Raw genomic sequence first — 23,018 nt, 5'->3', positions numbered from 1 at the left:
GTATTTGTCGAGTGTATAGCACGATCAGCATGCATATACGCTGGTCATCCTTTTTTCTTTCTTGCCTTGCTGGAACAGCTTTGGCGGCCACTCCAGCGCAATGGCGATCCCAGTCCATCTATTTCTTACTCACGGATCGATTCGCAAGGACTGACGGTTCCACAACGGCCTCGTGTGATACTAGTGCTCGAGTCAGCTACACGAGCCTCCCTTCACAAGCCACAGTGTACTGACACGTGAAATAGGAGTATTGTGGTGGTACATGGCAAGGCATTATTGAACAAGTCAGAACTAGTGTGGAGAGTAAGAGTGTAACAATGGCTGATTGGGTCAATATAGCTCGATTACATACAAGGCATGGGCTTTACAGCAATTTGGATAACCCCAGTCACCAAGCAACTTCCCCAGGATACGTCGGAAGGCACTGCATACCACGGGTACTGGCAGCAAGACATGTGAGCATCAAGTCATCCCCACAGTCTCGTATTAGCTTTTTGCTGACTCGGTAAGTTATTCGGTCAATTCCAACTATGGGACCGCTGACGACCTGAAAGCCCTGGCGTCAGCTCTTCATGACAGGGGCATGTATCTCATGGTCGATGTTGTTGCCAATCACATGGTTCGCTGGATCAGCCCATTGATGTGCTGCTTGCTGATTGAACCAGGGATATGCCGGTGCAGGCGATTCGGTCGACTATAGTGTCTTCAACCCCTTCAACTCCCAGACCTCCTTCCACCCATTGTGCTTCATCAGCAATTACGATAATCAGACAGACGTGGAAAATTGCTGGTTGGGGGACAATTCGGTTCCTTTACCCGATCTTGATACTACAAATCCGGATGTTCAAAAGATTTGGTACAATTGGGTGAACTCTTTAGTGTCTAATTATTCCAGTAAGGACGGACTCTTGGTATCTGCACAAAAACAAGAATTGACTGATATGCTACAGTCGACGGCCTACGAATTGACACTGTGAAGCACGTCCAGAGCGATTTCTGGCCGGGATTCAATGACGCCGCAGGCGTCTACTGTATCGGGGAGGTATTTGATGGAGATCCAGCGTACACTTGTCCCTACCAAGAGGTCCTGGACGGGGTGCTGAATTACCCTATGTAAGTCGCATAAGCATATGAACCTGTCCATGGCTGCGGATCTAATTAGAGCAGATATTATCCGCTTCTGAAAGCCTTCCAATCCACAAGTGGCAGTATGAGCAGCCTCTACGATATGATCAACACGGTCAAGTCGCAGTGCGCCGATTCGACGCTGTTGGGCACCTTTGTCGAAAATCACGATACTCCCCGGTTCGCATCGTAAGTTTCTTCCTAGACTCATTGTCATTCCAGCGTCCTGATGAATCCCCGCTCGCAGGTATACCAAGGACATGGCCCTCGCTAAAAACGCCGCAGCATTCATCATCTTCTCCGATGGAATCCCAATCATCTACGCCGGCCAGGAGCAACATTACAGCGGCGGCGCGGATCCCGCAAACCGTGAGGCAGTCTGGCTATCCGGCTACTCGACAACGAGTGACCTATACAAGCTCATCGCGACAGCAAACGCCATCCGGAGTCACGCCATTAGCAAGGACCCGGGATACGTGACTTATAAGGTACGAGGCTCTCACTCACGGAAGGACCATACGATCAAGCAGGGCTTACTCAACCCACAGAATAACCCCATCTACAAAGATACCTCCACCATCGCCATGCGAAAAGGCTCCGACGGAGCGCAGATCATCACCGTCCTCTCGAACCTCGGTGCTTCTGGAAGCTCTTACACGCTCTCATTGGGTGGAACAGGCTATGAGGCCGGACAACAACTGACTGAGATGTTCTCCTGCACCACGGTGACCGTGGGCTCAGACAAAAAGGTCCCCGTTTCCATGGCTAGTGGCTTGCCCCGGGTGTTTTACCCAACGGCTGGGCTGAACGGAAGTACTGTTTGTACTTGAGCAGCAGCCATCGCAATATGGATTCTCTGGGGACTTTCACTGGCATCCAATCTTCGTGCGTTCTATTTAGGAAAATATATACGTATATAGGGAATTGCATGCCTGCATTCTTTTATATCGATTAATAGGGCTAGCACTGCTACAGTAGAATGTATATCGCGGAAGAATAACATATATCTCAGTGAGGACCAAGTGACCCTCGAGGGTTCATTGTTGGACAATGGACCCCTTGCGATCGAGGTTCAGACGTTCGTGCCTATTTGGCTTTCAAAGAGGATTCAAAGACTATGGCCACTACAGCCTAAACGACTAAAGTCTCCTACCTACCTCAGTCGTTACGCCTCCAAACGAAGCATCGATCGACTTTAAAACGTCTATGATTACACCCAATGAAACCTAGCGCCAGGAAGCCAGAGCGGGTTTCACAATTAAATTGACGAAATGGAGTTAAAAACAGGGTTGAAAATCGCCCGACGCAGGGAGGTGAAGCCTGCTTCACGCTGTGGAAAGAGATAACTAAATACATTAATGCCGCGCTGTACGGACGGCTGTTCGCACACGAGGCGCATCCGTATTGGTCACGGTGCATGCAAGAATTCCATGTATGATTGACAATATCAAAGAATCGCTGTACGAAACGCTTGCAGCTCACCAGCTACACTGGTGAGCATGTCGGGCAAGGAGTTTGGAGGAACTTCGGGTATGAGATGCTCTAAGCCACCGTACTCCCCCATCATGGTATCCATCAATGGATTCATGAAGGGTATCTGCTGTCCCATGCTCAGTTTCCGAGTATCCCCGAACGCACCTTTGACTACATTGTGGGGGTTAGGCCCTGTTGCGCAGCGGCGCTTGAGCTCTGTGATTGTATATGAGAAGCGGTAGGCGATGTGATCTTCGTTCGGTGACAGATGCAGCAGGAAGGTTTGGACTTGGTCGATAAGCGGATCCATCGGGCTAAAGTCGCAGAGATTTAGGGCGGCGTAGCCCACGATGTAGTATATCTGATCTGGGAAGGCGAGTGCGTTCGGAAACCGGACCAATAGGAATTTTGAGAGGATGAGGCGCGAATTTCGAAGGATTTCTGAGATGAGGTGTTCGGACTCCCAATGGAACCTCATTGCGGTTCGATAGAGTAGTAGTTGGCAATACCAGAGGCTAAGCTCTAATGTCGAATGTTGCTCGCCAGCTGCTCAATCAGTTAGGGCACCTCCTGTGACAGACTTCGGTGGTTATTTACTTAAGAGATGTGCCCACTCCATCTTCCAACGTTCGATTTCCTCGTATTCAAAGTCTCCCAGCCGCATACGGTGGCTGAAATTCTGCAACTTTAGGGCGATCAGATATAACTGGATCTCTGCCACAATTTTTCCGTCTTCAAATGTAGCAGCTGGGTGCTCAAGCAGTCGTGGACAATGCTCGAGGTACCTCTGCTGTATGTGAAAGGGGCGAGCGTTTCCAATGGCAGACCTAGAGGCCTACTTAGCAAATGCCGTGTAAACCCTTGAATACGGTGAATACATACTGTAACTGAGTCAGGCATAGAGCATTCCACACGCGGAGTTTCGCGACCATGTCATTGTCCACAATAAGATCGGACGGAGCATGGTTGAGAAAGTCAAAGGAAATGATAGCGTGGTTGATCGAGATCCCGCTCAGCAACCAACTATCCATCGGAGTCTCCTTTTGTACTGCTGTAGGCCATAAGGCAAGAAGAGCAAGAGCCTGAAGAGTTTCGTGCTTGAGGGGTGTCTTATTCCAGAGAACATTGACTGTTGCATGCCGTATCTGAAGATACATAGCATGGATTACGGATAATGGTATACCGGGGACGTAGCGAGATGCTAACAGACAAGCTGTACTATAGAGCAGCGGATCTGTAGCTCTCAACTCATTATGAATATCTGATGGATTGTCGACCGAGATCCAGATCCCAAAATGATCAACAAACCTTTGGAATGAGTAGATTAGCGGAGAGATCCTCAGACGGATCAAAATCAGACGAGAAAGGTTGCATACAACTGAATTAATTTCTGAGATAATTTAGGGTCGATAATTCCCTTGGTGAAAAGATCACCGAGTGACCTTGAATCCGCAGGTAGGACATTTGCCTCACCCGTGAAGTCGGACTGCAGGTCCTGAAAGAGACGGATAGGTCTAGGAGCGAAGGAGGACGATTGACTCCCTTCGATCGAAGCGGTCTCATCAGTGATACCACTCCTTGTCAGCATGGATACCGAGCTGCCAGATATACTGGGTGACCGGTCCATCATCCGTCGCATCATGCTGGTCATTTCTGTCATACTTCGTTCCAGCGAGATGAGGCGCTCTTCAATGGACGGAATAGCTGCTGTGGCATCCGACCACATTGAAGCATTATCTTGAAAGCGCTCAGCTGTCTCAGGCAGCTTGCACTCTATCCTGCGAGGAAAGCATGTTCAGCAAAAATTCGATCCCAGCCGGCCAATTGAAGCAACAGAGATCTTCGGGATTTTGAACGTCTCGTATCCTTCAGTGTAGAGTCTCTATGGTACGAACCTCAAGGAGAGACAGCGGCGGCAAGCATGACCGCGTGGATCTAAATCGCACCGGGTCTTCAGCTTGCGACAAGTATTACAAGCCGTCATTGATCGTCGTATGCGACCTTTTGGACGTATTGTGTCGCCGCTGGTACTGGATTCTGGTCGGCCGCTGCCGTCAGCGACATCAACATTCGAGTTGTCCCACGCGGGGATCTCAAATTTGACATCTTCAACAGAAGTGGTGCGCGTCATGGCCTCAGAGTATGGGCACTGATGGATCAGCAGCCGACAAATGACTATCTAATAGGCGGAGAGGGAACGGACGGGTGTGGGAATCCAGAAAACAAAAGATCCAGCGCAAATCATTAAGTAGCTTGGACATGTGGAGCGAGACAATTGCCTTTTTAACAGGCCATGATGGGCTAGGGGAATGAAATGGTGTTAGCTTGCTAGCCGTTGACGAAATAGACTCCACTGGTAGTTAGGTGTTCTGCGCCGCCACGGCCGGCCAACCTATCTTGAACCTGGGGTAAAAGCTAATCAGGGGCGCGATGCCACCAAGAGGCGCCTCTAGCGGGCTTCTAGAAAAGTAGAAACAGGCGGAAGAAGGTGGTAACGATACTTTGCTGGCTGCAGTCAAAGAGGGGTTGACTGACATGCGCCATCTTGATCCTCCTGCATCCGATGAGAACCGGGTTCTCTGAAATTCCCGCTTTCAGAGCAATGAGGGGTTTGATTTTAGCGATGGAAAGAAAAGGAGGAAAGTAGCACCAGCACGCAATTAGTTGGAAGACATTGTCCGGGACATTCTGATTTGTTGATAAACAACGTTGCTTATCTTGAACATCCAAGATGGTAATCTTGCGGAGGGTCTGGATGTGCATCATGGCGGTTGAGTCTTAAATTTTCCACAGTGGAGCAGCGATATCGATGGGCCTCTGTCTGGTCCCGTCTAATCATCCTTAATCAAATTTCCCTTCACTTGTCTCTTCTGTTTCGCTATCACCCTTGTGGGTTTGAAAGAGACCATACAGTTAAATTTAGTATGGCCAACCCAAATAGGGGAAATCATGCAAATCAGTCTTGGACGCCTGCGATGGCGAAGCATGACTAGTGACCAGGCGCGATCGTCGCCGAGATGTATCTATATCGAACCAACCAGTGCGAAGATAGCCATTATCTATCCCAGACCGCCGATGCTGTGATCTTGACGTGGAATAAAACGGCTAGTTACGGTAATAATTTTGCCGGCTACTGCCTGGTCGGAGATTAATTTCAATCCGTTCCAATAGGAGGGTTGCATATGGTAGTCGATGCAACTTCCATGTTCGGGCTGTAAACCATGGGAAGCTTCTGAGCAGACTGGTTGGAGAGATGTCACTGTTCATCAATTAGTTATGGAGAAATGGCTTCGCCTGGAATCCTGATTCGCTTCTGCACTTGTCCTGCTGCAGCCCACGGTCAGGTACTTGACGAAAAGCCTTCACTTTTTGGGATTCAGTGATCAGTAGTGCAAGACAGGGGTTCGACTGTCCAGTGAAAACACGTTGTAAAGTCGCATTGGTCAACACTGTGCCATTGGCCAACCCGACAGGCACCGGACAATAACAGCTGACTTGTGGACCCTGCTAGGATGTTACCGGCATCCCCGCATGAAAAGTCTCAGACTTTTATGAGACAGAGTATTTGGTAATTGAAAGTCAGGGCTCCGGATCACTTTAGCCAGAAGATCATAACTCCTGTCTAATCAGGAAAAAGGCCAGTCCGAACTTACTCTTCAATTTGGGAAAACACCAAAGTCCTACCTGCTGGAAAGGTACAGGCAATGCCAAGAGGCTTTTATTAGTGCCGAGATTCTGTTAAGCAATCTTAGCGCAGCATTCTACCTCGGTCGCCGGCGCATAGCTTATTTTGGAAGGTGGCAAGCAGCAAGCAACAGCAGATGTCTGAGCGTAAGGACAAAAGGTGCGTTTTGGGCTAGTTCGTGCCGCTAGCATGTGCCAATCTCCTCACCTGTCCTGTGAGGTATTTTGTTGGACAAGGCACCTGGAGCATGAACTGGCGGTCTTGAAGAACCAGGATCATGCTTAGTGTGCTTTTAAGTGACAGAACAGGCGACAGGGCCCCTGCAAGGATGGATGCCAGCCAATAGTTATCCATTTTTGCGATGGACGCTAAGCCAGCCCTCGTTTCTCTCTCCATCGTGTTATCCAAGTGGGCCAGTGGGACGCTGGCATGGACATTGGCAGCTCACATACTGCGTGCCACCCCTCGGTTTTGATAAAATGGTTGCATCGAAAAGACATGTCTCACATGCTATCGCGCAATAATGCGTCCAATTGACCTTTGAAAACGAACGATCAGCTATCACACCACCCAGACCAAGACAAAATAATATCGCAAATCTGAATGACCGAGAGCTTTCGGAGAGCTCCGACCGTAGAGATAACGCAATCCCTATTGAGTACTGTACCTGCATCCGAAAGTTTGTTGGAAATTGTCCTTTGTCGGTCTAATTGCTTGATGCTCGGATGGCCTGATTTAGAAGATTCCTTCCCAAATTGTTGCAAGGTAGCAGAGGAGCTGACTGCAGAGAAGCAGAAGAGGAATCTGAAGAAGCAAGTGAGCATTGGCAAATCAAGGCCCGACTTATTCTTTTCTCCTTTTTCTTTTTCTTTTTTTTTTCCCCCTTTCTTTCTTTTTTGCCTCTCTTCCTTGGCTCGCTCGTTAGGTGGCACACTCGTATCTGGCAAACTTTCGCGATCGACGATCATCCTCCTAAGCCTGTGTCAAGTGACTGGTGGTGTGAAGCCAATCTTTCAACATCGAGTGGGAAAGTAAGATTCAGCATGATGACAGAAGGAAACCGATAGGACGAGATCAGTGCGCATCAAACCCGTATTGTATGTAGGCTAGCCCAGGAACGGATGTCAAATCGAACAGATTTCGTCAGAGAGAAGAACAGAGGCATTGATAAACTGGATGTTGAGGACATTCTGTAGAGAAGATGTCCTTACCGCCGTGGTTCTGTGCCAGTATAAATACTCTCGATTGAAGAGACGTGAAAGGGTCTAGACACATGATATTTGCTTCCTCAGGCAACATACGACTCATTTGTACAGCCAGTGTAACACTGTAATCCTGGCCAGTCGTGCTTGGTAGAATGCATTTACCTAATGTTTTCAGGAAAGGAGCGCCAATTCGTCCCAATTCTGCAACGCCCGGACTAAACAGAGGAAAACTCTTACCTCTTGCAGCAATTGAGCAACCTTGGCCGGATATCGACGGTCGAAACTTTTCTGTAACGTGTTCTCAAGCTTGGCTTTGAATGGTCCTGCCCATTATCATGAGCGAAACTAATCTTGATGTGTGGACAACAGATTTGAACTGACCGTACCCTGCGAGATCCTATACCTACGGAATTCGACTGCAATGCCCCAGCAAGTGCAGGCATTATTCCTTCCCCGCCACCTCCCCATACATGGGGACCCCAGGGTCAGAAGCAATTAACGTCGGCTTCCCAATGCATATCTTCTTCACATCCTCATTGACAGAGGTCCTGCTGGACATCTGGCGTCAAGGCAGTCCGACGCAGAGGTGATACTCATGAATTGCCACTGGGGATGGACATGGTCGACGATGCTCATTTTATCGCCGTTCTATTCCAAAGGTCGGGTCTTAGCGACCAGTGGAAGAGGATGCACACCGCACGCAGAGAAGAGGATGAGCGCTGAAAAACCAAAGTCGACAAGCCTACTTGAAGCATGCATTGCTCGCTGATGGATTCATTTTCGAGGACGAAGAATCTTAGCACGTTTCAGCGTAGGAATTTGCAGATCTAACTTGTATGGAAACGAAAGCTACCTCCTGCGATAAACAATGCGAAACAAGCTTCCGCACATCAATCTCAACCTCCTGGTGCAGTAGCAGTGGAGTCAACCGGAGCGAGGAATGCGCGCTGCCCGCTGCCCAGTATCCAGTCAACATGTCACCATGGCATTGTCAGTGCTGGAGAGCCCCGCTAAGTCCTGAGCGTGAGTGACAAGCCCGCGGTCGATATGTGTTCCAAGGAGCCACAAAAGAGTTGTGATAATGCACCTCAAGTATCACCCTCCTCGCGTTTTGACCTGGGCTCAGTCACTTGTAGCGACAGTGTGGCTGTAGACCTTATTCGGAACAGAGAAAGCTCCCTCATATCGACATGATTGCAAGACCTACTACAACAGTCAAGAACCATCTATTGATTACAATTGTCCGTGTTCCCAATCTTGCGGCTTGCTGTATATGGAATCTTCTTCGATGGCTGCTGCAATCTGAGATCAGACAACGGTTAGTACATCACGACCCATCATCAAAATGACCGGGGGAGGATTGTAGAAAGGCATTCCTCAAAAACTACAATCATGGCAAACATGTGTGCCTTTGGTGTTCCCAAGCTATAGGTTGAACACCTGCGACGCAGTTCATAGTGCTTGTCTTAACACGGGCAAGAGCATGTTTACCTGGACTAGACAATAACCATCGCAATGAAAACAAAAGGACATACGTCTCCGTAAAGGATCACGATTAAGTGGTCTCGATACTGTTCTCATCGATTCACTACGCGGATCTTTTCAATGCCAGCCACAGAAAACACCAATGATTGGTGCGCCATGGCTCATGGTTGTTGCTCAACATTGCATTGACCCAATTTGGCGCACGTTGGATGACCGCTGACAGGAGCCCTGGAAGTGCAGCGATTATGTATTGTGGTCATGTTTCTTGTTTGGTGCAGTGATAGAGCACTTCACTTGCAAGTTCTAAGCGAAGGATTGATCGTGATCTCGCAATTGACGGCGGTGAGAAGAGCATAACCAGGCGGAAGAACGCGCATCATTAAATAACGTCCTTACATCAAACTGAACCCACAGACCAACCTTGTCTTCTGGCAGAGAGTTGAGAAGAGATTAGCAAACAGGAATGTGGAGGACAGCCGCGGAAACTCTTACTCAATCTGGCATCTATCGGGATCTCAGAAGTGCATCACAACAGATCCCGACAATGTACCATGCAGGGTTCTTGTTAGAGACTCAAACGAATAATCCGTCTCTGCCTGCCCTGATTTCTGTATTATGCTCTGCAAGGAATTCAGGTATGCACCGATACACAAATAGAACGTACGAGTGTGCCCAGAAATGGAGATCTATCAGAGATAAGGGGCGAGTACGTTGGCTATGTATTGGGATGCAGGAGCGGCAGCTAGGAGAAACCCCTCCAGTGGCACTTCGTGTCCCCGGCTGATTCTGACGGATTTCACTTCTCTCGAATACCCTTCTCCCCCTGTCCTTGATCCCAAAGAAGAGATTAGGGGGCAGGCTTATCAGACTCAACTACCAATAGTTGGTGGTGGACTTCCATCGAGAAACTCGAGTACGAAAATCAGGACCTCTTATTTCCCGAGAGAACAGGAACCGAGAAGGCACCATGACAAATACCGTGCCTCTGTGAGTATTGTGTAGATCATGAATGACAAGAAGCCTGGCCCTCGAGGTGAACATATCCTCAAGGCACAACTGCCAGAGTCCTCACTTCCAGAAACTACCCATTGTGGAGTCGTTAGTGAATAGATGGTCAATGATGATGCCACGCCGATTGTCTCAGACACAGAGAACTTTACGAGACAAAGAGAACCAGACTAAACAAAAAGCAGGACCAGGAAAATGGCCGCTAGAGGGTCATGAAATTTGTTGGACTCGTGTGTACATGGAAATCAGCCGTCGATCATCCGCACATGACGGGCTAGTGTAGAGTGACGCGACGAACACCAAGCCCGCTGCTAACTAACCCAATAACCCAAGGGTTGCGAGATCGAAACGAGGCTAGAGTGAGTACCAGTGAACTAGGGTGGCATTTCACTGCGACCTAATCCAGAAAGTACTGCGAGGCAGAGAAAGTTCATTCATTCAAGGGGATTTGATTCGCCAGCTACGTTTGGGACTATAAGACAAATCCTGGACTATTGGATTCAAGGTTCCCAGTTCCCAACATGGCAAGCTCAAAGTCTCGAGAGATTGGGGAAACTTCGGAGAATTGCCATCGCGTTCTAAGTAGACTCGTTTATCAAGGGGACGTTGGAAGAACTCGTGGAGGCGTGGGCTTGTCAATGAGACCCCATGGATCTTAATATGATGTCAACGACCACTTCCCCAGGGATGGAATAAGAAGTATGGAGCAGTGGCTAAGAGAATAGTACGGGGTAATCTTAAAATGTTTCGATTGACATTTCAAAGTTCGGATACAAGGATTTCTGAGATATATGCCATACCCAATCCAATATAAGACAACCTGTAATTCAAAGTTCATATTATCCCAGGTGAGGGCACATCTACCGGCCGTCTACTACTGCACTGGTTTCTGGAAGAGAGAGAGTATATTCCAGGTACCAGGAATGCTGTCGGTCGAGAAAAGGTGACACGGCAGCCAAAGATGACAAATTCCCGCTGCAACCATTCTGACTTTACAAAGTACGTTCCGAAGCGTCAGGAAGATGGACAATGATCTCCTGAACAGTAGGTAGGGTAGCTGTTCTTCAACATCGTTATCGTTCATTCCAATCATCTCCTATGGTAGCAATTCTTGGGGGAAGCAGTCATGAAGTACGTACGTTGCAGGGAAACATTCCGATCCTATCCCGTTGTTTAGATGGTAGATTCTTCATCCTGCAAGATCCAGAATTGATCTGCGCACTTACTCCAATCATGCACGATCTTGAGTCTTCAGTAATGATTGGTTCTTGGAGGGCAACTGGCTGACTGCGCTAAATCTAGTACGTAGTATCTAGTATCTGTGACTAAGGCTCCCCCTCACTGCTCTGCATTGAGGGTGAGCCACAGTGAAACCACCAACCACACCAAATCCACCATTTTTCGATAGAAATCATGATTTTGATGCCATACTAGGGGTTATCTATATAAAAAAAATTACTATTCTCATCTACTGCCTTTGCTAATCTATTTAATACTATATTCTCTTATATAGATGCTAGTAGTAGGGGCTTACTATGCACTTTCTCCTATTATATTTATAAATATCTCTTTTACACAGTAGTATCTTTAGCCTTCCTTAAAGTAATTAATTAATTTGCATTATATAATATTAATATACTAGACTAGCTAAGTAGCTTAACCTACTACTTAGTATATTAATACTATAGAAAGGCCTGCGCAGCCCTTATTTAACTAATAGTTTTATTTACTATAGCTAGGTGCTCAGCAGTAATTTAGTTATATTTAAATATTTATTTAAGATTTTACTGTAGCTTTAGTGTAAGCAGATCTATATACTTAGATAGCTTTGCCTATTTCTTCTTAAGGGCCTAAATTATCTATAGAGGTAAGATATTAATACTAGATAAAGATAGCAGCTGAGATAGCAGCTGAGAGGGTAGTATAAAGGGAGTTATCTTATTAAGATTAGGTATATAGATATCTAGAATTCCTTCCTATAGTAAAATAGCAAGATTATTAGCTATCTTACTATTAACTAGCTAAATTCTATAATCTTTAAAGGCCTTACAGATAATCCTTTAGTTAAAAGCCTTCTCTTATACTAGTCTAATTATATATAAGAATTCTAACTTCCCTATAGGCTTATTAGCCTAGTAAGATAGCTCATTATTTATATAACAGAAGTATTACTTATAGCTTAAGAATAGCTTACTATCTAAAGGCTAGCAAAGATGTGTTATATAAGGAAGGAATCTAAAGGGAATAATACTATTATTTTTATAAAGTTATAAGAATTTAATAGTGAGATAAGAGCTATAGCTATTAAATATAAGTATCCATTTCTCCCCCTTCTTTATACGCTTGTTTGTTATATTAATAAAGCTTTAAAGCTATTAAATAGCTAGTTTATCTAATATCTAGCTATTAGGAGATGTTGCTATTATAGTATCTAGTAATAAAGCCTTACTCTTATTAAATTAAGATTCTATAAAGATTCTGTTATCTTTAGGAAGCAAGTATAGATTAGTATTTAAAGGAAGGGAAGAATTATTAGGAACTTACCTTTAAAGATAAACTAGGGATCTATCTGCTATTTATCTATAGCTATATATTTAATAGCTATAATATTCTCTCCTCTTTTAGATTTAGCAAGATTAGGCACTTTTAAACCTTTTAAACTAATTACCTTCCTAGATTTGCCTTCGCCAGGCTGGAAGCTATATTTATTAAAGTTATATACTAACTATACTAGTATATCCTTTTTAACCACCCCTGTAAGCTAATTATACTAATATATTAGTAAACCTACATCCTTAGCCTGGATATACTTAGATTCCTTTATTTTTTACTTTACTAGGCCTAGATTAAGGTATTCTAGAAGTTATTTCTTAAAGTAATATACCTATATCTTACTAACCTACCTAGATTCCCCTGTGTATTAAAGTGCCTAATTTATATACTCTTCTAGTAGCTTAGGCATTACTAATATATTCTAATTATACATATAGACTATCTACTAGATTAAGGCCTCCTCCTAGTATCCCTTAAAGGCTCTATTAACTAGTTTATTAGCTAGTCAAGGATGTATATGCTTCTTAATATAATTATATAGGGTTGTATAAGGAACACCATATTTACACATAATCTTAAAGATATTTAGCTTTTTTTAGGCCTAAGCGGCCTCGCAGGCCTTAAGGAGGTAAGATTCATTAATTTTAGAAGATTTAGGCATATTAGGTGGTTAGAATAGCTTCAAATAGTCAAAATATTGAAAAATGGTGGATTTGGTGTGGTTAGTGGTTTCACTGTGGCTCACCCTCAACGCGGAGCGGTGAGGGGGAGCCTTAGTCACAGATATGTAGTAAGTGGGTACGCCAGGCAGTGGAACTGTGGCAGTGGCAAGCTGGTAGTTACCCCTAGACTCGCTATACTTATCTAGGTAAAGGTAGTCGGTACAGCCTCAGACACCTTACGCCGGGGTTACGAAGTACCCAGTATCCCCTACCTGTTATCCTGCTGTAATAACGTATCTACTAGGCACATCCTCCAGTGCAAAAACTAGTGGCGACCGGAGCCTGTCAGGCTCCATCTCAGCCTCGATCCAGTCCTCGGCTTCCCCCCTAACTTTTAGACACATGGAAACGCAAGCCCTTGTCTAGCCTGTCATCTGCAGACTGTACCTGGTACAATTTGAGATTTCTGCTCCAGTAAATGGAGTATGGAGTCCGGATCACGGAGAGCCTGGGGGGGTCAGGTCTAAAGTGCAATGCAAACACCGTAGCGAAAGCACAAATAGTGCTACTATCATATAATTTGTAGAAGTATGCATGGCGCCTCCTGGCCAACAACATACATACTCGGCGCCAATGATGGGTTGTCGTATAATGGGGAAAGGACCCAAAACATTCCCATTGACCTGGACCATCCGCTGTCAACCTTGTTCATCAGGTTTGTATGTCAAGTGACTTGATCTTCGCTTGTCAGAACGCCAACGCTAACCAAAGATCATTAATCAGGATGACTGACTTTTCATCCGTGGCATCATGCCGAAATTTACCCTTCATGTTGATGATGAATCGTCATAAAAAACTGGAGAAATCGCAAGGCTTAGTTTGTGTGAATAAAGTAAAACAAAAATCAATAACCATGTGGTTCATTTCATGGTTGCTCATCTGAGATTTCGCCGAATATTGAATAATATGGAGCACTTCCACACCTCTCTAAAGCAAGCTGAGCATGGCAAATGAGGGCTAAAGGTGCTGAGGGTTTTGCAGGCCAAACTCTATCCAACAAGAGGTTGTCCGCCACGGCGCCACCTCCAATCGCTTTGGCTGTATGGAGTACCACGACTTCAATCCATATTTCAGCGCGGCGTTTATAACTATTTCAAGTAAGTGAACAAATGCTCATTTCGGGTATCACCCGACATAATCATTGTTCCAGACACAAGCTCTGACCATTCTCCCTGAGTTGATCATGGACTTCCCTGCTTCCCTAGCCGAGTGTACTTAGCAATGTCGGTGAACACTGGACACTGCTGGCCTAACCGCACGAACAAATGGGACATACATCGTTATCCTTCAGAAAGGAGAACCCACGTAGCATTAATTCAGCCATGGATCAATTCATTGGCGGACTCTATGAATCAGGTACACTGGGACTTCCCCCACGGGCCTGCCGTTCCCAGGCAATCCACCCCTATCTATGAGCCTAAGAACCTATGAGATGGGTTCAGACTCGATGAGACCAACCCGGGATTTGGGGCTTCCTGCCACTGTACTGCATGCCACAGCAACCCTTACCTCTCCTTTCGCATCTGCTGTGGAGCATGGGTGGGCAAGTAAAGCCTAAAGTGTCTATTAGTCATGACCAGGGAACTCCATTGTGATCTGCGAGAATCGGGATAGTCATGAACTCATGATTAGGATAGAACTAGCGAGATGATCCTACGAAGTCATGCCTCGTGGAAGACAACCATTAGTTAAAGTTAACTAGTTAGTTAATTACTGTTGTCATTGATTATTAGACTCGACGTATGCATTGGAACCACTATGTCTTAAAATCATTGGTGAACAATATGACCTTTTCTGGGAAATTTGAAAATTGAATCTTCCGATCGGCCCACAGCGCCAGGTCAATGGCAGTCTGCGACTTCAGCCTATCGACTCCACTCAATTTTCTGTCACCTGGGACTATCCGCAGTTGTGCAATCTGTAAGCACTCCACTTGAAACCGCGAATGAAAGCAGCTTATGGTTCTAGCTTGCCTGATTTCCATGGGTTGTGTCCTCCCCGACTCAAAGTGGTTTCCTGATCTCATGTGGACTATCTGACAACCTTGGCGCAACCTTGGCACAATGCGGATCCATTTCCAAGGTATCTCAGATTCAAGAAAACCCAGACGAACGAAAGCCAAATGGTTCTGTCTTGTGGAGTTGTGGTTCCGGAAATATGGAGGTCCGCTTTGAGTCGAGTTGGCTGCAGCCAACGATGGCCTATCGCGCACGCCACGTCATTCGTTGATGGGGGCTGCAGAAAGTGGTGATGGGTACCTCAGTAGGTACTTGTAAAGTATAGAGTACTCCGCACTCAATACACTTTTGATTCTTGATATTATGGAAGCGCACAACCTAAACCACCAGTCGTCGTTCTATGCCTGGTCGTAGGGCCGCATGCCACTTTCGCTACCCACCCCCTAGCCGATAGTTGACATGTCATATGCACGGAGGCAACGGATCTTGCATGCTGCCTCTTGTAAGCACTGCGCGAACAGTTACTACACAGTATGGGCGCCCTGTTGTCACACCAATCGGTCTTACTGACTCTCTATCAGCGTCTGCAAGGCTACTATCTAGCTAATGGCCTAAACAGCACACTGTCAACAGAATAACTACCTTGTTGCTTTGACCCGGCCCCTTTTTCTGCGGTCAATTATTGAAACTCGGTTGACAGGCAGCAGCGCTGTAATTCGTGTAGTTATGCAAGGACCTTTCTTCTCCCCGCGATCTTCTGACTTCCCACCATCGTCGGAGTCATGAGGATCGGTCCTGTCCAGTAATTGGATGATCGGGATGTGAATGATGTGCAGTGGACTGCATGTAAACTAATGTACAGTGACGGAGGAGACAGGACGAGTGGATCCTGGTACTACACCAATTACTGCAGCTCCAATCCCAGTGTTGTAGGTGTGGCTCGAACAGAGGAACACCTTGGGCGATCAGCCCTTCCTGGTCCGGGAAATTGGGAAACTGGGATCCCCGGATTCGGACTAGTCTCGCCTGATAGTACCGAGTTGGCCCTGCCGACGTCAAGCAAGTTAGGGTTTTGACTGTCACCCATTCGCCCAGTCACCCAGTTTAGTCCTCACAGCCCTTTCTCCATCTGTTCTTTTGCCACACTATTGGGTCGATCTCGCTGCAACGCTCTGAGCGGTCGATCGGCTGGTTCATGTCAGTTACTGCCACTTGCAGCGGGTGCCCGGTAAAATGGATGATTGGAAAATGTGGATTTTGAGAGGGGCAGCCCGTACAATGGATCTCATACTACTCCGTATTAGTGTTCTCCAACTTGTATTATTAACATTGTAATTATTGAAAGTTTGAAACAATGTCAGCCACCATCCAAGTAACCTTCTATCTGATTCAGATTTGAGATAAGCTACCACGTTTTATTTCGCTATTTGGCTCAAAATTCTTCTGGAATACTGTAGTTCCCCCCTTCCTCCCCTCTCACCTTTGGTTCATCCTCAGCCATATATTGCCGTCAAAAAACTGCATAACGATATTGCGAGTGGCGCTAATGACAAGTTAACAGCAGCTCGGGAAGCAAAGGCTTACATGCCATCATCTTTGGGCCCCCGAAAGCCGAGTCCAGTGCTTGGGGATCCCAGACTATGGGGCAAGAGGGTCATAGATGACAGGGTGTTCAGACATCAAAGGCGCCTAAAAAAGTTTACAAGACACTAGAGTTTTTTAGTCGGTTTCTGGAAGGTTACTAGTAACAAATCATTGGGCATGAGGGGTTCAGGCTCTCTGATCAATTTTGACTTCAGGATTGGGGGTGTCTCCATGTTTTTCTGACAGAAAGCCGTGCCGACGGCTGACAAGACTAGGAAATCCTATCGGCTCCCGATTGAGATCTATAGATTCTGACGACTCCGTACCTGCTGTGCATACCTAGGATGGTCATACCTCTACCTGTGATTTGATACATTGGTAACCCCATGGATCTTAAACCAGGTATGTGCTCCTGGTTTGATCCCGTTTAGTGGAGATACCGAGTTAGTCACTATACCACTATGCATGTGGAAAACCACCTCTGACACACAGATCATCCTCTGTAGCTCCCTTTCAATGTGTGAAGGGTGACCCTTTTAGGTCGTCGAGACTTGATGCTCATTCAGACTGGGACATCAGTCTATCTACCCCTACTACTGATCAAGGGCAGCTCCAGATCCTTGGTTCCATCTGTCAACCGCTTAGAATATTTCTGGGAGGGCTCTTAAGAGGATTATTCTCGAAATGAAAATTCGTTTTCGGCACCCCATTTTTATTTCTTTATTTTATAAATTATCACTTTTCTGCTCCTAGTTCGTACTGATACCTTCCCCCTGTGCGGAAGTTTCCAAGCCTCCCGCCCCAGACTCCAACTGTTCCGAATTGTAAAATTCTGAACTCCAACTCGCTCTTGCCTTACCCCTTCCCCTCCTTCAGCCAGTCTCCCCCTTCTAGTCTAAGCCTTTTAGCCAACTATGTATTTTAATCCGATTAATCATGGATGCCATTATTTCGGTTCCCTACGAAGGAACCGACGGTTGTCTGTAGTTTGTGGCTACTGTATCCACTTCCACCCACCACCCACGATCATCGATTCGCTTGGATCCGCCTCTTTCCCAACCCCTGTTCTTGACTTTTTGACTGCTTCTATGGATTCGTTTGAGAACATTCACGCCTCTAAGAATCTTGAGCATTCTAAAGATGGGTTACTGACTAACGCTCTTACAGGTGGTCGTGCAGAATTCCCAGTGTTGTGTCAGGATTCTCCATGCGGTTCATTTGCAAATTTGACATTCGTTGATATCGATTCTCAAGTCCTATTTGGGCACCTAGGCAAGTATGTGTATTAGACTGAGAATCTGACACTACTTTTACACTTTTTACATTTTTTCTATTCCTCTAATTGGGCCATTGAGAAAAGCAGGAAAAAAGGAAAGGAGGAAAATGAAGGTCTGAACCACGGCGACAGATCTTGTCCAGCCCGGGTCCAATTGTTTAGCTGCCTCATACTCTTTACCTTGCATAACCTTGGTTCAGCTGTCTCCATCGTCATCGTGAGCGGCAATGTCAAGATACCAATATTTTCGACAGTTTTATTTTGATTTGATTTTTTTTTATTTTAGTTCTGTTTCGATTTATTTTAATTTAATTCATTTTTTATTTTTTATTTTTTATTTCTGGTCGGTACATACCAAATATAATACTCATAATTGTCGCCTAATCCCCTCCATTTATCATTCATCAGCAGCATCATCGGATTACAATCTCCATCTTTCAGCCTTTTGCTTTTTCCACAAACCCTCCTTCTACTACCGGCCTCTCTTCACCAATCCATTACCTCTTTCATATTCTCCTTCTTCTTACTCTCTTTTCTTTTGGCCATTCATATAACTACACCAGGGAAACTGAACAGGCACACCACTCCTGTTCTAGCATCTTGAAAACTACGCCAAGTCATTTACGGTCGCCCGAGCACTCCAAATACTTAGCTCTGAGTCGATGCCGCAGGCCGGCTGTGCCTCTCCGAATCATCTGACTATACGTTCTGATTCTCAGTTGCTCCAAGCCCCTCCTTCTGATCCTTAGGACGAGTGATCGCTCCCCAGATCGACTCCTCAGTCCCGACTGTCTTATGTCCCAGCACGGTGAGGTGGATGACGAGAGTGGAAAAATGGCCATTTCATATGCAAGTGGACTTTCCGCCGATCACACCCAGTCTCTGCCCTCGTTTCGAGAGGTAAGGAAAGCATCGGTCTTGCAAGACCCGACCCCCGAATACGAGCATTGGCAGCTGACAGTCTGTAGCTTCTCCCGCCTCATCTACACGACGAAATTGAGTCTGGCTCATACTTGTCCTCCCGACAACCATCATCGAACGAGCGTCCTGCTTCATTGAACCATGAGTTTGGATCTGCATCCAGGCCCCTCTCAGGCCGAACACCCTATGGATCTTCTTCCAAGTTCCCGGTAGGGGACGTTCGGGATTGTTCTATGGCCGATAGAATGCTGGGGGAACGGGCGCCTGTCCAGACACGGCTACCAGGAAACGGAGTACAGTCAGCAGCTGCTCGTGGCCCGAGTCCTATCCTGCCATCCATCCGAGACCTTCAGGCCATTCCCGATTGCTCTCTGAAGGCGCCAGCCACTGGATTACCAGATCACCGGGGACCATCCCGGACGGAAGCGTATCCGGTTCAGGAATTTCGGGGGGGTGCCGTTGGCGCACCAAGTTACTCTCCTACCGGTTTACCGGGCTCAATGGGTGACAGACGAGACCTGTATGCTGGAAACAGCATACCGGCAGCGGTGCATGCTCAGCCACAGTATCCATCTTATCCGGGGGTCATCTACCAAAGCGATTCAGAGCAGGCCTCTTCGCAGTCATTGCCGCCATCACAGCAGTCAAACTTCGGCATCTTGGGGGACTCGGTCGATTCGAAGAACAAGCGCAGGCGAGGAAATCTTCCCAAGCCAGTCACTGATATTCTAAGGGCTTGGTTCCATGAACATCTGGACCACCCCTATCCGAGCGAGGAAGATAAGCAGATGTTTATGACTCGCACCGGGCTTACGATTAGCCAGGTTAGTTTTCCAGCGCCATTTTTCTCGACCCCATTCACTGATGACTTGCGCACTGCAGATTAGCAACTGGTTTATCAATGCACGGAGACGACAGCTTCCCGCGCTTCGGAATCAGATGCGAAATGGTGCTAGTGATCTTGATTCGCAGCGGCAATCACCGTTCAGCGACATGGAGCAAACGTCTTCCGAGGCACCGAATAGACTCAACAGTACTACGAAGCATTGAGCCGCCCTCTCTTTTTTCGTTTGCCTGTTCCCTGCCAGGATCATCCCTGATTACGACGAGCAAGCCGAGCAAGAATTAGACCCGTACGATTATGATACCCTCTGAACCTTTCCTAATAATCTAATTCCGTCGATGATCCTCTATATGGCTACGCATTATATGTCAACGTTGAGACGAGTTTTATCCAGCCTGAGACTCATTCTCGACACCAGGGTCCATGTACTTTGGATATGCATACCAGGTGTTTACGGGTTGTGATTTGTTTTTCCCCTCATTTATACTACACCGTTGCGTTGCCATGTTTCCCTTTTTGATATGCATTTATTGTGGTTATCATATGGTTTCTGATGAGTTGCATGTTTGAACGACACCCTGAGCATCTGAACGATCTGTACAAGTATGGATGATGTGATCATGTCATGTTAGTAGAACTTCCCAGCTACCTCTTTCACCCTGCACTGATTCTGTGCTTTCACTCTATCTCTTTTTCGTCCAGCCAGACACATTCTGCGTTTTTGGATACTAAGCAGACTGCATAATTTTAGCCAAATTCCTTGGTTTCTTTTCGATTAATCTTCGACTAGGGGTCAACACAACGAGCATTGCGATTGCCGAGGCTCTGCAGGATAACCTTGCGCCCCCAGTGATACAGCGAGAAGGCTTGATATGCGGAAGCGTATTCCACAATGTTCCCATGTCTACCTTGAAACCTTCGTGCCCCTGCTCTAATTCATCCGTCCACCCAGGAGTCAGCCATGGAGGCCAGATTGGCCGATCTTTTCGGACCAAGTTTCACCAAGGACTACGGACGAACCATGGTTCGGGGAAAAGTGGTCAAAACCATGGAACGAGCCAACACGACCCGCTCCAAAGCCAGGCAGAAATGCCCATCATGATTTGCTGCGCCAGCCTATCGCAGATCCTGGCACGCCAGATTGACACTTCCAAGTACCTCCTGACGTTTGGACCATTACAAGATAGATCGCTTACGGTACGAACCCGGCCTGATGGAACATTAATACTGGCATGACCATATACCAAAGCAGAGAGAAGTCGCACAGTCTTTGTGGAACGGAAGATGCATCTCTTGAACCTAAGCGGATTCTTTCTCCTCCAAAGCACAGTACAGTGTTCCGGCATCAGCAGGATCGGGACACCCACTGATGCACGTCATTCCGACTGTCAAAAACGGGTCGAGATTCGAAGCCGAGTATGTGAGCTTCTAGTGAGAAATCCCCATCATCCAGCGGCACAGCCTGTATGTATCATAGCAGGATTCTTCACTTTTATACGTGAGTGGCCGGATAAGTTCCCGTTCCAAATCACCATAGGCAATAGGAACATGGTATGCACGACTGGCAGTTAATGTCCCCTCCCCTGCTTGCATGGACATAGAATGTAGGAAGGACATATGATTGGTACAGCGTCTTTTTTCTCAATTGTCATCCGGGAGGGTGTATTACTTGACTACGGAAGGAGGAATTTAATCTAGTGCCGAAGCCTGTGCACACATATCACTGACGCATGAAGCACGGGGGGAGCTGTCGAGTGACAATTCGCGATCTATCCAATCATGATGTATCACATGGCGGTGAAGGCGGCTGCACAGGAGGGTTGGGAGGGGTCTGATTTCCTGGTTTACCATCCTGCAAGGCGTGAGGAGATGTATTCCGGAACTCACTAGGACTTAACCATCGGACGCTGGTAAAAAAGGCGATCAGTACCCAGGAGTCGGTACTCGGTAGAGTTATCCTGTTGGTGGTTTATTGACGTTCTACAAACTATGGATATCATCATCATCATTAGCATCAGCGTCGAGTCTCTCGCCCTCGCCAGATAAAGTTCCACCAGACTGGTAACTTCGAGGCTAGCCTGTCTAATTCTGACGTTTGACACTGTTCGAGGCGGTGCAATATCCGTTCTGGGCATGGGAGGCGGGGAATTCCCATCTACCAGGCTTGCTTACATACCTTACCCACGGCACCATCAGCACTGCCCGCGTCTTCCGTACGTACCTGGGGACGGAGTATGGGAGTGCTGACTGGTCACTGGTCTCCCCCATTTGGCATTGCAAACTGCGTAAGTGAAATGCGCGGGTGCCTAGAATTATGGTGACATTGCAGATGGAGACACAGAAAAACAAGATAGATGGAAATTGGATGTTTGATGGGAAAAAAGGGAGCGTCAATTGTAAATAGAATAGCCAATCTGCAAGCCCAAGAAATCTGTTTTATGCACCTCAATTTTCTGCTTTCAGAGCAGAGCCAGATTTGCCAATCATGCTATTGTGGGTTAGGCATGGATCGACGTGATCCAAAACCAATAATTAGGTCGGTTTGCTTTTCTTTTCCTATCGTTTAGCGTCACTATCCGGTGGATATAGAGGTGGAACGGGCTTAATCACCGATGAGCCCGAGTGCACCCGTCACTGACATTAGCCTTCTCCCTTCTTTTCTTGTTGACCCCGTCTTTGCCCCCCCTTCGTTCTGCAAGGTATCCTTGGTAACCTGTATATGATATGCGCCTCGCGGCTGGTCTTGAGGGGTTTGTCATGGAGATGAATGCCTGGCATCTATATACAAGGGATCCTTTTGCCACTGTGCAGGCTGTTTTTCCAAATCAGGGATTTCTAACTGACCAGTATCCCAGGCGACTACGCGTACACTATAATCTATATATTATTGAAAGATTACAAAAGGTATGGAAGATTGAGTAACCCCTGCTTCACCGCGTAGTCTGACAAATAGCTGCAGTTCCGCAGAGAGCAAATAGGGTAGCGCGTAGCCGCCACTGGAAGCCTTTTCCGCACCAATCATCGTCGTTCATTCACACGGATATGACCGGTGTCCCGCACCGCAGCGTTATCCATGGCATCCGGCCTACCCTCTAGGTTGTCGACTTTACCCCATAGAGCACGGAGTACTCTCAGTCGGCCACCTCCGGCAATGCCAGAGACCCTGCCTAGGACAAAGT

At 46.8% G+C, this 23,018-nt stretch overlaps 3 protein-coding genes across 3 annotated transcripts; 2 read left to right on the top strand and 1 right to left on the bottom strand.

Moving 5' to 3' along the window:
• Positions 1-29: 29 nt before the first annotated feature.
• On the top strand, positions 30-1,955 carry AFUA_4G10130 (alpha-amylase; the record flags this gene model as incomplete). Its single annotated transcript, XM_077804629.1, has 9 exons — positions 30-191; positions 246-284; positions 340-455; positions 511-619; positions 666-894; positions 951-1,113; positions 1,168-1,314; positions 1,373-1,613; positions 1,674-1,955. 9 exons carry the CDS (start codon positions 30-32, stop codon positions 1,953-1,955), a joined length of 1,488 nt encoding a protein of 495 aa, XP_077660772.1.
• Positions 1,956-2,572: 617 nt separating this feature from the next.
• prtT (Zn(II)2Cys6 transcription factor domain-containing protein) lies at positions 2,573-5,364 on the bottom strand (the record flags this gene model as incomplete). The annotated part of the gene is made up of 6 exons (XM_746721.1): positions 2,573-3,120; positions 3,196-3,425; positions 3,481-3,906; positions 3,975-4,376; positions 4,494-4,747; positions 5,134-5,364. The coding sequence occupies 6 exons, from the start codon at positions 5,362-5,364 to the stop codon at positions 2,573-2,575; spliced, it is 2,091 nt and encodes a 696-aa protein (XP_751814.1).
• A 12,741-nt stretch (positions 5,365-18,105) lies between these two features.
• Positions 18,106-22,231, top strand: htfA (homeobox domain-containing protein). Its single transcript, XM_077804628.1, has 3 exons — positions 18,106-18,974; positions 19,043-19,819; positions 19,878-22,231. Exons 1-3 carry the CDS (start codon positions 18,870-18,872, stop codon positions 20,043-20,045), a joined length of 1,050 nt encoding a protein of 349 aa, XP_077660771.1. The 5' UTR covers positions 18,106-18,869; the 3' UTR covers positions 20,046-22,231.
• Positions 22,232-23,018: the final 787 nt, after the last annotated feature.

The sequence above is a fragment of the Aspergillus fumigatus genome, chromosome 4 (genome assembly GCF_000002655.1).
Source record: "Aspergillus fumigatus Af293 chromosome 4, whole genome shotgun sequence".
NCBI lineage: Eukaryota > Fungi > Ascomycota > Eurotiomycetes > Eurotiales > Aspergillaceae > Aspergillus > Aspergillus fumigatus.
The sequence above is the reverse complement of the archived record's forward strand: the minus strand, read 5'-3'. Positions and strand labels throughout refer to the sequence as shown.

Bases quoted from the DNA above. Each gene is read 5' to 3' on its own strand.
- htfA (XM_077804628.1), top strand. From the start codon at position 18,870: ATGTCCCAGCACGGTGAGGTGGATGACGAGAGTGGAAAAATGGCCATT. The intron at 18,975-19,042 runs GTAAGGAAAGCA...GACAGTCTGTAG, and splicing joins CTCTGCCCTCGTTTCGAGAG to CTTCTCCCGCCTCATCTACA. The intron at 19,820-19,877 runs GTTAGTTTTCCA...TGCGCACTGCAG, and splicing joins CCGGGCTTACGATTAGCCAG to ATTAGCAACTGGTTTATCAA.